The sequence below is a fragment of the Thunnus albacares genome, chromosome 12 (assembly GCF_914725855.1).
Source record: "Thunnus albacares chromosome 12, fThuAlb1.1, whole genome shotgun sequence".
Lineage (NCBI taxonomy): Eukaryota > Metazoa > Chordata > Actinopteri > Scombriformes > Scombridae > Thunnus > Thunnus albacares.
This window is the reverse complement of record NC_058117.1, coordinates 11,134,717-11,147,945: the sequence shown is the minus strand read 5'-3', so window position 1 is coordinate 11,147,945 and position 13,229 is coordinate 11,134,717. Positions and strand designations below refer to the sequence as shown.

At 41.8% G+C, this 13,229-nt stretch overlaps 1 protein-coding gene across 2 annotated transcripts in view; it reads left to right on the top strand.

The window, feature by feature from the left end:
• The first annotated feature begins 467 nt into the window (after nt 1-467).
• The window catches only part of kcnn1a (potassium intermediate/small conductance calcium-activated channel, subfamily N, member 1a), a 47,657-nt gene continuing 34,895 nt past the window's right edge, over nt 468-13,229 (top strand). For both annotated transcript variants that reach the window (XM_044368888.1, XM_044368887.1), the window contains exon 1: nt 468-1,781. In XM_044368888.1, coding sequence (XP_044224823.1) covers nt 498-1,781 — 1,284 coding nt within the window. In that variant the 5' untranslated portion in view covers nt 468-497. The remainder of the gene's footprint in view (nt 1,782-13,229) is intronic.

The window sequence follows — 13,229 nt, the reverse complement described above, 5'->3', positions numbered from 1 at the left end:
CGTCAAACTAAGAGGGGAGGTGATGATTTAGAGTTTGTCATAAACAGTAGTGGCGTTCAGATATATCTGGGCAAAGCATAATGTTTGACAGGCCCGTGGATCTGTTTGGGTGACGTAGCAGTAAAAGTGATTTCTGATTATGCAGGGTGGTTATGGCAACATTGACAAAGTCGATCCACTGGATCCACAGTGGATTAAGATGATCGACCATGTGAGCAAGATTAAAACACCTTTCTACATCTTGATAGTCCCATTCTTGTAATATCCTAACACCCTTAAGTGATCGATCCGCTGCAACCTGTGCGCATAGCAGGCAATGGACCGATATTCAGTCGAAGGCGGTGTTTTGGCTGTACAGTGACGTTTTAAGGCAGGTCCTGGTCAAACCTACCAATGATACAAGTCGGTCCTATTCTGCTGGGACTGATCGCAATGAACGGGTGTCGGAGCTCTGCACGGCAAAGGAGCAACCACAGCGAGACGAGGCGATCAAGGGGATGCGGCATCGGTACGCGGGAGCTGTCCATCAGCACCAAATCCCCGACGAAAAGCAAGGAAGCAGCAAGCAGAGCCGAGACCCAGTCGCTCCTGTTTTCAGCCTGCCGCCCCCGCCCTCTTCTCACCACCGAGACCGCACTTCGACCACCGCCGCTCACCGCCAGAGCCTCCAGGAGCTCCCCTGTCTGAGCCAGCCCTCCCGGAGACCTGTTCACAGCGGCGACCCACTACCTCTGGCGTGCTACGACACCGCCCAGCGACCTTCACACCGAGGCAGTGAACCCAGCACCGGGCAGCCGGCGCACCTGCAGCAGGATCCCTGGGCCCCGGCCGGCTCTCAGCAGCAGCAGCAGCCGCCGCCGCAGTCGGAGAAGCAGCCTGTTTTTCCAAGCTGCCACTGCAGTTTTTCCGAGCAGGAGGCGAGCCTTTCTCAAAATCAGCACCATCCTTTCGATCCTCTCCCACCGCAGCCCTCCCCACCTTTTCCGCCGCCTATACCACCGCCACCAACGTCGTCCTCCTCCTCTCTGCTGTTTTCCCGGGAATCTAAAAGGGGGGATCGTCTCCGAAGGAGTGCCAATAATTACCAACAGGCAAGCATCGTGGAACGCTGCAGGGGAGGAGGAGGAGCAGGAGGGCACCGAGACCACAGGCAGTTGTTGCAGCAACAGCAGCAGCAGCAGCAGCAGCAACAACATCAACAGCACAGTCATTTAAGACTCCAACAGAGGGACCCCTCCCCTGAAGGAATCCGTGCAAACTCGCAGAAAGGGTGCTCTTTAAATGTATGTGAGTCAACCGAGGCTAACAGGAGAGCATTCGAGTCTCAGACTCAGGACCTGCAGCAGCAGCAGCAGCAGCAACAGATCCCACAATTACGAGCGCAGCAACAGCTACTGGTGGGGAGCAGCTTGCCTATCAACTACTGCGCCAGCGGCTCAGGAGAGCTATGTAGGACTCACCAGGCTCCACTGCTGCAACAGCAAGAGCAGCAGCAGCAGCAGCGGCAGCAAGGCGCACTGGGGCTCTGTCCCCAGCGTCCGCAGCACTGTGAACAAGACCGCAATAAGTCTGGGAGGATCACCGCGCAAGGAGATCAGGCGCAGCCACACAGCCGCGACTCCCGCGTAACCCCCCCGGTAACACAACAGGCATACGCGGAGAACTCGTCTGCGACTGGCAGCAACAGCAGCAAAGACAGCCCCAACTACGGCTCGAGCTATCACCTGTGGCCAGAGAGCCCGCATAAAGGAGAGGAGAGGATACGCATCGACCTGCATAAGGTAGATTTTTCATCTTGTCTCATGCGATATCACGGCTAATCATCCTTTAATGACACAAACAAACTGGTCTTAACGTTTTCACTCAATGACCACGCCTGTCATATGATTTTGATAGAGCACAGGCGGCTATGTGTGTGGTGTGCGCGCGCTTGGTATTTGTGTGTGTGTATATGTGTGTGTGTATAAAGGCAGCTATTTGAATCGTCATTTTATGTCGAGCAGCTTCTCCAAAAAGCACCGATGCAACTATGATACATGTAACCAAATGCATGACATTTCTTATCTAAAACGATTAGTTTCATTTGGTCACACAAGCACGCGCGTGCACGCACACGAATTCTCCCGCGAACACACAAACACACACAGGCGCGCGCGCACACACACCTGTTCCATGTTGCAGTGTTGTTTTGGGTAGAACAGCTGAACATATTCAAATGACGCTGGCTGGCGGGTGAGTTAGAAACAAAGCGTATGTTGGTTCATCAGATCAGAGAGGTATCTGAACGGCGGAATTTTAATATTTTGGCTTCCAGACAAGGCTCTGACACAATGGTTGGCTTCGTATCATTAGGCCTGTACCTGTCAGTGTGACCGCTTCTTGGCAGGGAGCTCAACATACTTCCAAACTCACTTTACAGTAGGCTATGTACTCTATGTGCAGCTTGGAGAGCACTTAAAACAACATCCAACACCATATAATACATTATTTGTATAATAAAAATAAAAGTAAAGACATTTTGTGGAAATAAAAACCTCCAAAGGGATTTTCTCATCTCAAATAAATGACAATCAAGAGGACAAACCCGTTGATCGATTGAAAGATTCTGAATAACAACAAAGATGAAAACATCTTGAGGACATAATGTCAGGCAAGGTTCATAAAATAAGTGAAATAAGTGGTGAGTGGGATGTATGGGGTGTATGTGTGTATGTCAGCATGTACATATGTGTTAAAATAGAGAAAGAGAGAAGGAACAAGGGAATAAAGTTATTCTGAGGGATAATACAAGGTCGGTTCAACAGATGAAACATCTAGGCCTATTTCAGATTATTAAGAGATATAGATTAACTGGCAGTCCCGTCGAGATCCATATCTTATGGAGAACTAATGATTTTAGGAGGGTGTTAGCTGCAGCATGAGAAATATTTGAATAGCTGTATAAATATGTAAAAGTACAAGTTTGTCATGTGTTTTGTTGGGGACAGAATATTTTGTCAATGGAAGTCTGACTTCAATGTTCTTTGGCTGCTCAGAGTTGTAGAACAAATTGTTTTGGTGAAGTTTGGAAATCGAAGGGATTTGAGTAAACCTGGAAACCAAACTGACATTGTAAGGTTAAACCAGAAAAGCTAAATTAAGCTACAATGTTTTAAAAGACATAGTTGAACCAAAATGATGATTTTTATTTTCAAAAAATAATCAGCTCAGTTGCCATTACTGTTATTGTTTTTCTCCTCAGTATTTACTCCAGGTGCTGGCGAGGTGAAGCTTTTATATCACAGGATAGGAGAGAGAAGAATAGGAGGCAGCATCTAAATAGGCGCACAAGGCTCCTTTTTAAAATGCTGCAGCTGTTTTCAGGGGCTGAGCTGGCACCAGCAGCAAAAGGTGGTACATCGAACCACCTTGACATGACTGTTCTGAACTTGGCTCAGTTTTGGAGCATCAGCAAAACACCAAAATGTCCAAATGACTGAAGTGAAAGTAAACTTTTTTTTTTTTCTTGAAGTTGCCACCTTCTTATTTCTGGTAAAAACCAGAGGGACAACTGTACATTAAAGCAAAGACATGAATGTGGTAAATTTAGAGTAGTGTAGCTAATTCCTCTGGTTACATAACATTACAATTGTTCAGATGTATTTTTTCAGAATATAGAGTTTGCCACTTTTTCTTCAAATACCTAAAGGTAATGTTATATAATCTTACTATTAGACTTCAGGGCTCCATTTTCTTCCAATCTGTTGCCTATATTACATCTTAGAAGTCAGTGGTGTCGCACAATGTGCATCAAAAATCACTGTAAATATGTTTGGATGTTGTGAATCATCAACAAGTAACCAAGACTGAAAAATGCTTGATATCTGTCCATGTACCACTATAAAATGTGGTCTGTTAAAGATCCCCTCCAGGCATTTTTCAAGATATTTAAAATGCTCTGCTGTAAATAATTGTTTGTGTCTAATATATTTTTTTTAAACACAAATGTTTAATTACAATCCTTAAAATGAAATGTAATCCATCTCCCTTATTGAAATATTCAGAATGAATATGCAAGTATTTTTCATTTCAAAAGTTTAACTGCTGGATACAAGATGTCTTCTACTTCACTAAAAAGTCCACTCGCAGTGTTTGTGCACTGCAGTCTTCAAGTTTCATACTTGTGCATACTGTTGCATACTGGACCACGATTAGCTTCCAAACTACATATCACCAATCCTGCTTTTAGGCCCACCCATTAAAATCAGATTTAAATTGGGCACAAAGAAACTTTGCACTCTCAGCAGATTAATTTTAAAACAGCCTTCTAATGTTAAACTCTGCACATACATCATTCCGCACAGTGAAGCTCAAATATCCAACTGAAGTAACGAGAAGAAAAACATATTTTTGAATGAAGGGGCACAGGATGTGATACTGTGTAAAAGTCAAAAAGAGTCAAAGAACATTCATTGTTGTTTAAAGCAGCTGGGATTTGTTTTATGCCTTTTCAGGTCATTCTGAATATGACACCACAGGATTGTTTTGTCTTTTCTAAACTGATCTGATGGCTAAAGTGAAATTAAAAGCTGGAAAATGCAGCAGTGTATCAGTCATGAAAGACTATATTCCCAGATACTGTAGCAAAATGAGGCAGCAATATGAAGGAGTCATTGAAACAGACAATTTATTGACTTTTCCATAACTAAATATATTCAGAATGGTAATATGACTTAATTATCACAGCTGCCCAGCATTTAATCCACACTGTAGACTCCAGATTAACTGTACACATTTATGTATTACACAACTATTGCATAATCCCATTTTGGAAATCTGAAAAAAAAAAAAACAAACTTCCCACTGTTCCCATGACAGACTGCCTGAGTATCAAACCTTTTCCATTTGCTCAGATCCAAAGTATTTTGATACAGCTAGACGTGCTTATCTTTTCACAGATATTTGTGGGATCGTGGTTACATCTTATTGACTCGCCCTTAATGAGACAGCCTCTACCCCTGCTCCCCGTTTGAAATCCCTTAAACAAAACACTTGTGACAGAACAAGCCTGATAAAGTGTATACGATTACAGTAGCCACACAACACACCCTGAAACTTAATAGCTAGCCCACTGAACTGATGGGAGGGAGTACGAAATTGTGTCCTGCCTCAATAACATTGTGCTTTGAAAGGTGCATTGCTGCTCCTATTGTGCTAGCCTGTGTAAGTACTCTAATGCGCGCCACTTACTGCTATGGTGATATCCCCTGCAGGGACACTGTAGTGGCTACATAAACACTGGTGGATTTGTTTGCGTTTAACAAGGCTATTTTTTGAGGATACACAGACATAAGGTTTAGCAAAAACCTGTGATTTTCACTTTACAGTTTGGCATCTTTTTCTGTAGTATGACAGACCACAAAATGCCAAAATGCCAAGTTTAAATGACAAGAAAACAAGAAATACAGCAATAATAGGAATTCCACTTTTATCTGTTTACATTTTAGCCTGTTAACATTTTGTTGCTTTGATGATTTATAGGAACCCAAGCCTGCAGAATCCCTCCTGGTGCATTCTGGGTGACTATATGGATCAATGATTTACAGCTGCAAGTAACAACTATTTTCGTTATTGATCAATCTTGTGGTTGTTTGTACAATTATTAACAGGGGAATGTTTTTTGATGATTATGTTAAACTGTCAAAATGTGGAAACAGTGTAAAATCACCACCATCATCTCCCAGAGCCCAAGGTGATATTTTCACATTGTTTGTTTTGTTAAACTAACACTTTGAAACCCCCAAATATTCAATTTTCAATGACATAAAATTGAGAAAAGTAGCAAATTCTCTCACTTTAGAATCTAGAAGCAGAGAATGTCATGCAATTTTCCTTAATAAATGAGGATTCGTCGTTAGCAGGCACAGTGAAGCAACAGAAAATGTCTGATTGTTATTCAGTTTATGTGATGCTGTCTTATGGTTTGAAATACAACAAGTCTTTGTGCTGCTTATTCACTATTTACTAGTATTACACGATGCAAATATAGCCTTTCATAGTTTTGCCCTTGAAGAAAACGCCAAAGTAGAAATCAGATGAAGGGTTTTAAAAAAAAAAGAAGAGAGGAAAATATTCATAGCCTGGTGTCTTCTCCTGTCACATCACCCATGTTTGTTGGGTGTAGCGGGCCTGTAAGCTGCTCCGCCGTAGCGACGTGTGTGTGTGTGTGTGTGTGTGTGTGTGTGTGTGTGTGTGTGTGTGTGTGTGTCAGGCAAGTGCCAGCCCACCTTTCAGGAGAACATAAGGTTGTATGTGTCATTGCAGAATGGATGGCTTGAAAGAGGAGCAAAGCTATTACAGTAAAGCCTTTTGTGCAGCTCCTGCCAAACTGAAGTCCAACACGCTTATAATCACCCCATATGATCTAGAAAAGGTCAACACAGTATATATCAGAGTGGCACTTGCAACCAACTTAGTGTCTCTTTGACACTGTCTGGAGGATTTAGTGTGGTTGTGTTTAGAACTGGTTAAGCTTTGAAAAGTAGAGAGTGTGTGATTGTGTTCCCCAGAAACATGAAGATTAACAAAAGTGGAAGCATTTCCTACAAGGGAAAAAAAGCAATCTAAAGACTTCTTATTCCTTTAAAAAAAGTGTTTGAAATATTCCCAGTCTGCTGTTTTCATCCATTTAAATCATATTGTTTAGTATTTCGTTTCTTCTCTTTCCAGTCTTCGGTTTTTCTCATCATTTATTTTAAGTGAATCCTCGCAAAGACTGGTGTTTTCCACTTTCCTCCTGTCTAAATTAAGGAAAATGCTGAGGTAATTGGGTTGCCGGCTTTCTTTAAAAAGGTAGTTTGTCTTATCAGTTGCATGTTTGTGTTGGCCCTGAGATAATGCTGAGGTAACATTCAACGCCGGAGCTCGGAACAATTGATGTCGACAGATCTGCTTACAGCATTATGATTTACTAGCAGGCTATGCCAAGAGAGACATTATGTTGATTTAAACTTTCTCTATCGGTCATCTCGGCTGTTGTTACAGGGCCCCCGTTTGTTCCATGTTTCCACTGCCTTCTGCGTCTTACAAGGGCAGCCAACACCTTTAAAGTAAACACACTGCTGAACAATTAAATGTCAGACATGGGGCTGATCCTAGCTCACATCCTCTATATATGATGAAGGAGTGCCTCTGCTGTAGATCTCTGATAACACTATTGTATGAAGAGACCTAGGTGTGAGCTGTGGGAGCCTCTTAGATTCGGCTGCAGCTGGCAACACACAGACAGTAAGTATGAACATGAAGCTCTTTAAATAATTGATTGCTGTTTTCCCTATTTTTTTATTTATTTTTTTTTTGTCCGCTGTGTTTAAGTGCTACGCTGTGCTCCTGCTCTGAAATAGATTTGTGTGTTACCATGTGTGTTGCTATGGAGAGATCAGCTTGGTATTGTGTAGCCGTCACTCTCTGGGGTATTGAGTTTGGTCAAGGAATCATGTGCAGAACAAGATTATCTTTTGGATTTACGATTCATTTCACACTTGCCTTTCACACATGCAATGCAGACATACGGCACCGGTTCGCACACACGCGTACACGTCACACATACACACGCTGTAGGGTAGCCCACACAAACACTGATATTACTGTAAGTGGTGTTCAAATAGTGCTCCACTTGATATAGTTCATTCGCTTTGCGTTTCATTTGAGTGAGCCGGCACAAGGAGAGGTGTATTGAATTACTTGCAGTCCAGTTGAATACAAAGAGTGGAAAGAAAAGCGTGTTGGGGGTTTCCTCAGTCACCACGAGCCTCGCTGTTTACTTACTGTGTGCTACACGGGTAGAGTCTCAGCATGGCAGATGTTTTCACTCTGCCAGCAGTCAGTGCAATTTGTAACTTGACTGTTCGACCTCTCAAGATGTTTTCCTTTTTTAATGTGTGTTGCACCTTACAGTTTCCTTTTTTTACTCCATAGCATGCCAAGTTCCTACCACAGCTCTTTGCTTAATAAATGGCCGCAGTTCATTTATATGGTAATTCCTGTGAGATGCTAGCCAAGGGATGCCAGGCATATAATGTATCACCACAATGCATATGCTTTATGGCTAATTAGGTTATTGATCTGAGGCTGTTCCCGCGTTAGGGCATGATCACAACACAAAAGAGTATGAGAGTATGAGTAATGCAGCTGTAAGCAGATATTTGTCATTCATTACAATGCTGGGACCTGGAGAGATTCAGATGTGCAATGATGGCTTCATATGTGTGTGGGTGACTGCGTGTGAAAGTGCCGGTGTGTGTTTGTGTGTGTATGTGTGTGTGTGCATGTGTCTTTCTACATATCTTCTCATACTGTCGATGTGCAAGCTCAGTGAGTCATTTCAATATTGCCTGCTGGCTGTTTTCAAATGTTTGTTAAACACAGTGTTTGGTAGTAGTGCAGAGTGCAGTAACGAGATGTGAGATATGTGATTTCATCATACGTTGCTCACACAATTGACTAACGCGTTGCTTGCCGCCTGCCCTTGAAAATGCAAGTTTTGGAAAGCTTCCCCTGCCATTGTGAAATTCCACACAAAGAATGTTTGCTTTGAATGGCACCAGTTGTGCATGTGAATACATACATGTGTGTTTTCTGCCGTATATTCACAATGAACTCTCTGCTCTGCCTGCACGCCTTCTCATCAGGTCTTTTTGCCCTCAGGTCAGAGTTTGACTGCTGATCCCCTGAGCTGCCGCGCTACTTAATTTACAGCACATGATACACAACCGTTCCCCTGTAAAACTCAATCACAGCCTCCTCTGGCCACTGTTAAATATTCAGCGAAGAACAAAAAGGCTTAGCTGATCCACATCTAGTCAGATCACTCTGCCTTTAGCTGTTTATAGAAAATGTGGGGTCTATTTGTTACCTTTATACAAACAAAAATGTTTCTATGGGAATAAGAAAATTATGCCAGACTCTAATCAGGAGGCTTGTGTGTATGTGTGTACAATTTGTGTGTCTAACATATGCAAAGTACTGTGTGCATATGTGTGTGTGTGTGATTCTCTATCGCCAGCCATAGTGGCTCTTTTCCAACAAGCAAGCTTTACAAATTGAAACAGAAGACGAGTTGAATGAAGCTGCTTTCCTTCAGCTTTGTCAGTCCTCCCTCCCTTCCTCTTTAGTTACCTCAAATCACCTAGCTGTAGAAATACAACAGCTATCAAGGATAACACAGCAACTGTGTTATCAGTTGAGGTTCTGCTGACGTTGACTAGAGGTGATGAAAGCTGCCTCTTTTGCGGAGAAATATTTTTCATGTATGTGTTTTGTGAATTGTGCACATGTTTGTGTGTACCTGTGTTTATACATGAGGGAAAGAGGAGAAGAGAGTGAGTGAATGAGTGGGAGGATAGCGTTAGTATATCATTATCATGTGGATGCCACAATCTTGTCTTAAGATGGTAAAGGTCACATTAACTCTATTGCAGCCTCCAGTCATGTGGAAGACCCTCTTCTTCAGGAATCTTGTATCACTGCGTTGTAGTCTTCCCCGAGAATGATTTCCTGTTTCACAGCATCTGGCCTCTATGCTTAATTATGCATCTGCAGTCATGTTTAGTAAGAGTGTACAGTACATGTGCGGTGTCCATGGATAAAAAAAACTTTGGTTTTTAACAATGTTGTTCATATGTGAATGCTATTTTTTCTCAAATATCTTATTTGGTGAATGAGTGTTCACACAACAAAGAAGCGTCTCTTTTCCTCCCTCACTCCATCTCCCTCTATTTTTCTGTGGTTTATGTTCGTGGTTTCTATGGTGTTTGGCTCTCTGCATGTTGTAGTTCCTATACAGCTGCTCCAGCCTCCATTATCGGCTTCCCTTCCGACTGTTAACCCCATAATGGGCCAGCGGTCTGCGCACTTCCCCTTTTGTCGCTGCCATTTTCTCTTTAACCCTTTCATGAACAAAGCTGCCTCCCATTCTCTCCCTTCTCTTTCTTTGAGAGTCCATTTTCCCAGCACTCATTTCTGCTCCCCAGCCACCTCTTTTTCTCTGTCAGACTGAAAAAAAAAGCTTTTTTAAATAGAATCAATTTACACTAAAGGCCCCAGGGGGCATTAGAGAACTGCAGCACTTAATTTCATAACCAAAAAAGAAGACGAAGAAAAAAATCACACAGGGAAACTGTAGCTTGAGGCTGTTACCACAATTCACTGAACTTTTATCATGTGAGACATAATAGACTAGCATGAAAGACAGCTTCTCAGTGGAGGACCACAGTTGACTGTAGTACAGTTCAGTGTGGGGTCTGGTTATTGGTACCTAAAAGATTACTGGCAGTGCAGTTAAGTACAGTGTGTGTATTACATTTGGTCTGGAAGCGGTCTGTTGGTGAATACAAATGTGCCGCTTTTCCAGCTGGCCTCTGTTTCACTTCACCAGAGAAAAAGGGGGTTCAGAGACAGATAAGGATATTCAATTAGCTCGACTCTATGGAAGACCGCTGCACCAGTCAGAGCATGCTGGAACTGGATGACACATGGTAAGGGCTCTCTGTTAGAGTGGAGAAGCAATGAAACCTGATATCTTCTCATTTCATCTTGTCACTGTTTCAGTAATTTTCCCATTGGAATGTCAAATATATACTGTCTGCTTCAGTAGATATCGCTTTTTCCCCTTTTCTCAGCAGGAAGGTCTCATCTCAGAAACCAAAATGGAAGATAACTTGAATACAGAGGAATAAAACTGAATGGTTTTCAGATTAACACGGCTGTTTTTATTGGTGTTTATTCTCCACGTTAAATTGCACACAAGGAAAAACCCATTTGTGTCCATTCATTGGTATTTCAGATTGATTTATTCTCTGTAAGACATTGGTGAGGATTCACTTGACCCTGAAATGCAAAAAAAAAGAGAGAGAGAAATTTCCCCTGATTCCCCCATCACTCTCTGTTTCTCTCCCTCTCTTGTCCTCTAGCTTCTCCCATTGGCTCGTGTCCTCCTCCCGTCATAAATCTCAAGCAGGACGTTTCCAGGCAACTCTCCAGTCAATCTTTACTGAGTTTGTTGTGCTATCGATCTGTCCTGTGCTATAGGTTGTCCTGGCTTCTCTCTCCGCTATTGATGTTTTTCGCCTCGGGGAAAGAAAGAAACTGCCTCAGCCTGAATTTACCGAGGGCTCGTTTTCAAATGACTTACAATCACCTCACAATGAAAATAGAAGTTGTCAGGCGGTGGCATTTATACATTGATATTGTTGTTGGGTCTCAGAATAGTGAAGGCAGTTTGATAGGAGGTAAAGATTGTGGGAATGTAGTGTGTTTTATGGTGCACTTAAGGGTAATAATGTCTGTGAGGAACATATGGATATTGTGGTCCTGTTGGGATGTCAAATAGCCGCCAGGGGAACAGTCACCTAATGAAGACGGTTTAGTCTTCTGGGTCCACATAGACAAAGCTGTATGTCAAGATTTTGGTGGTTTTGTGTGTTTGTGAGTGTGAGTGTGTGTGTCTTGTTTCTTTGACCACATGCATTATTGGTCATTTTCATAGGCGGGAAAAAGTACATTGGTATGAGAGGCCATTTAGGTCATAAATCATACTTGCTTTCATCTTGATGTTACATGATGTTACAGTATACTCTCCTAAACACTTCTATAACCGTATATGTACAATCATAAATGACTAACTACAATATTATCACTAACATTCAACTCTATTTATATGTTATGCTCTCCCATAATATGAGAGGATAATTGTACATGTGAAAGTGTGTGAGAAACTAAGACAATGGAGGGTGTACACATGACATTTAACGCTGAAGTGGTTACAGTCACTTTCTCACACACTATTATTTGACATCGTTTTTCACACACTTTCATCACTCATAGGTTTTTGTCCTTGTCAGTACAGTCTTCTGCATCATAATTTCTCACCCACAGAATAAAAGTACTAACACACACAGTTACAGCATCGCATCATTTCCTCACACACAGACACTCCTGCTGTCTCATACTGTAAGCTATTAGTATCCCACACATACACACCAGTTTACCAATTTACTCGCACTACTATTCTAGTATTCTTTTTTTCTTAGACATGTTTTCAGTGTTGTTCTCACCTTATCTCTCTCTTATAGAAACATTGTTCTCTCTCACCGTTAACCCTTTCTTTTTCAAATTACTTTCATTTGCAATTCATTTGTAATTGAGATTTATGTTTGCTGTCAACATTTTGTTCCAGTGTAGGAAGGAGTGTGACATTCTGATATTGTACACGTCTTAGAAAGGAAGTTTACGTGGTGTAGTGGTAATGACACATAGCATGTAACTGCAAAATCTTGATTCGACTACGACGGAGGACCTTTGTTGCAAGTCTCTCTTTCAGTGCTTCCCGTCTGTATGTTGACTGTCAAACTCTCCAATAAAGGTGAAAATGCAAAGATGTTGATTTGCCATAACACAAAATGCTTTAGGTGTCAGGAGACAAAAAACATTTATTGTGAACATTTAGCATATATATTCAATATAAAGATTTTGCACGTAGTGTATGTTCAGTATGAACACATCTTCAAACAAGGTGGCAGTGAACAATTTCTTGATAAAATGTAATCTGTGTAGCATTATACGTCCCCCAAAAGTAAATGCAAATTGTTGAATATAAACATAATTCTTTAGAAGAGATTATATAAACAACTATAGAGGGTATAATAGTATAAGTGTGCTCAGTTGTTAGAGAGAGTCCTCCCCAAATTGCTCACCATGTACCGTATATATATATATATATATATATACACACACACAAAAAAAATTGTATGCATATGCAAAAAAGTTGCTTTGAACAAAAATGTCACTAAATGCATGTAATGTATGACAGTAACATGTTTGTGTGACTGAGAATGAATATTTTTTAACAGCCTTACCCTCCTCTTGTATGTCTCAGTCTGTGTGGGAATGTGTCAAGGACTGGGTCTGCCTCTTCACGAGGGGGTTATCAGCACAAATCTGGCATCAATCAAGCAATCAGCCACAATTGGAGTCTATGGAGGCGAATGGGGCAATACCGTTGATTAGTTAAAATAAAGAGGATGCTTTAGAGAGCTCATTAGTGCCACGTCGAAATGTTCTTTTAGTCCTATTTCCATGTTCAATGTCAAACCTCCAGGAGCAGGTTTTATGGAGGCTTTCCAACATCGACATCAACACAGCACATCGGATGTAAGATAATACTCACCCAGCCAACCTGGAATAGGCTCTCT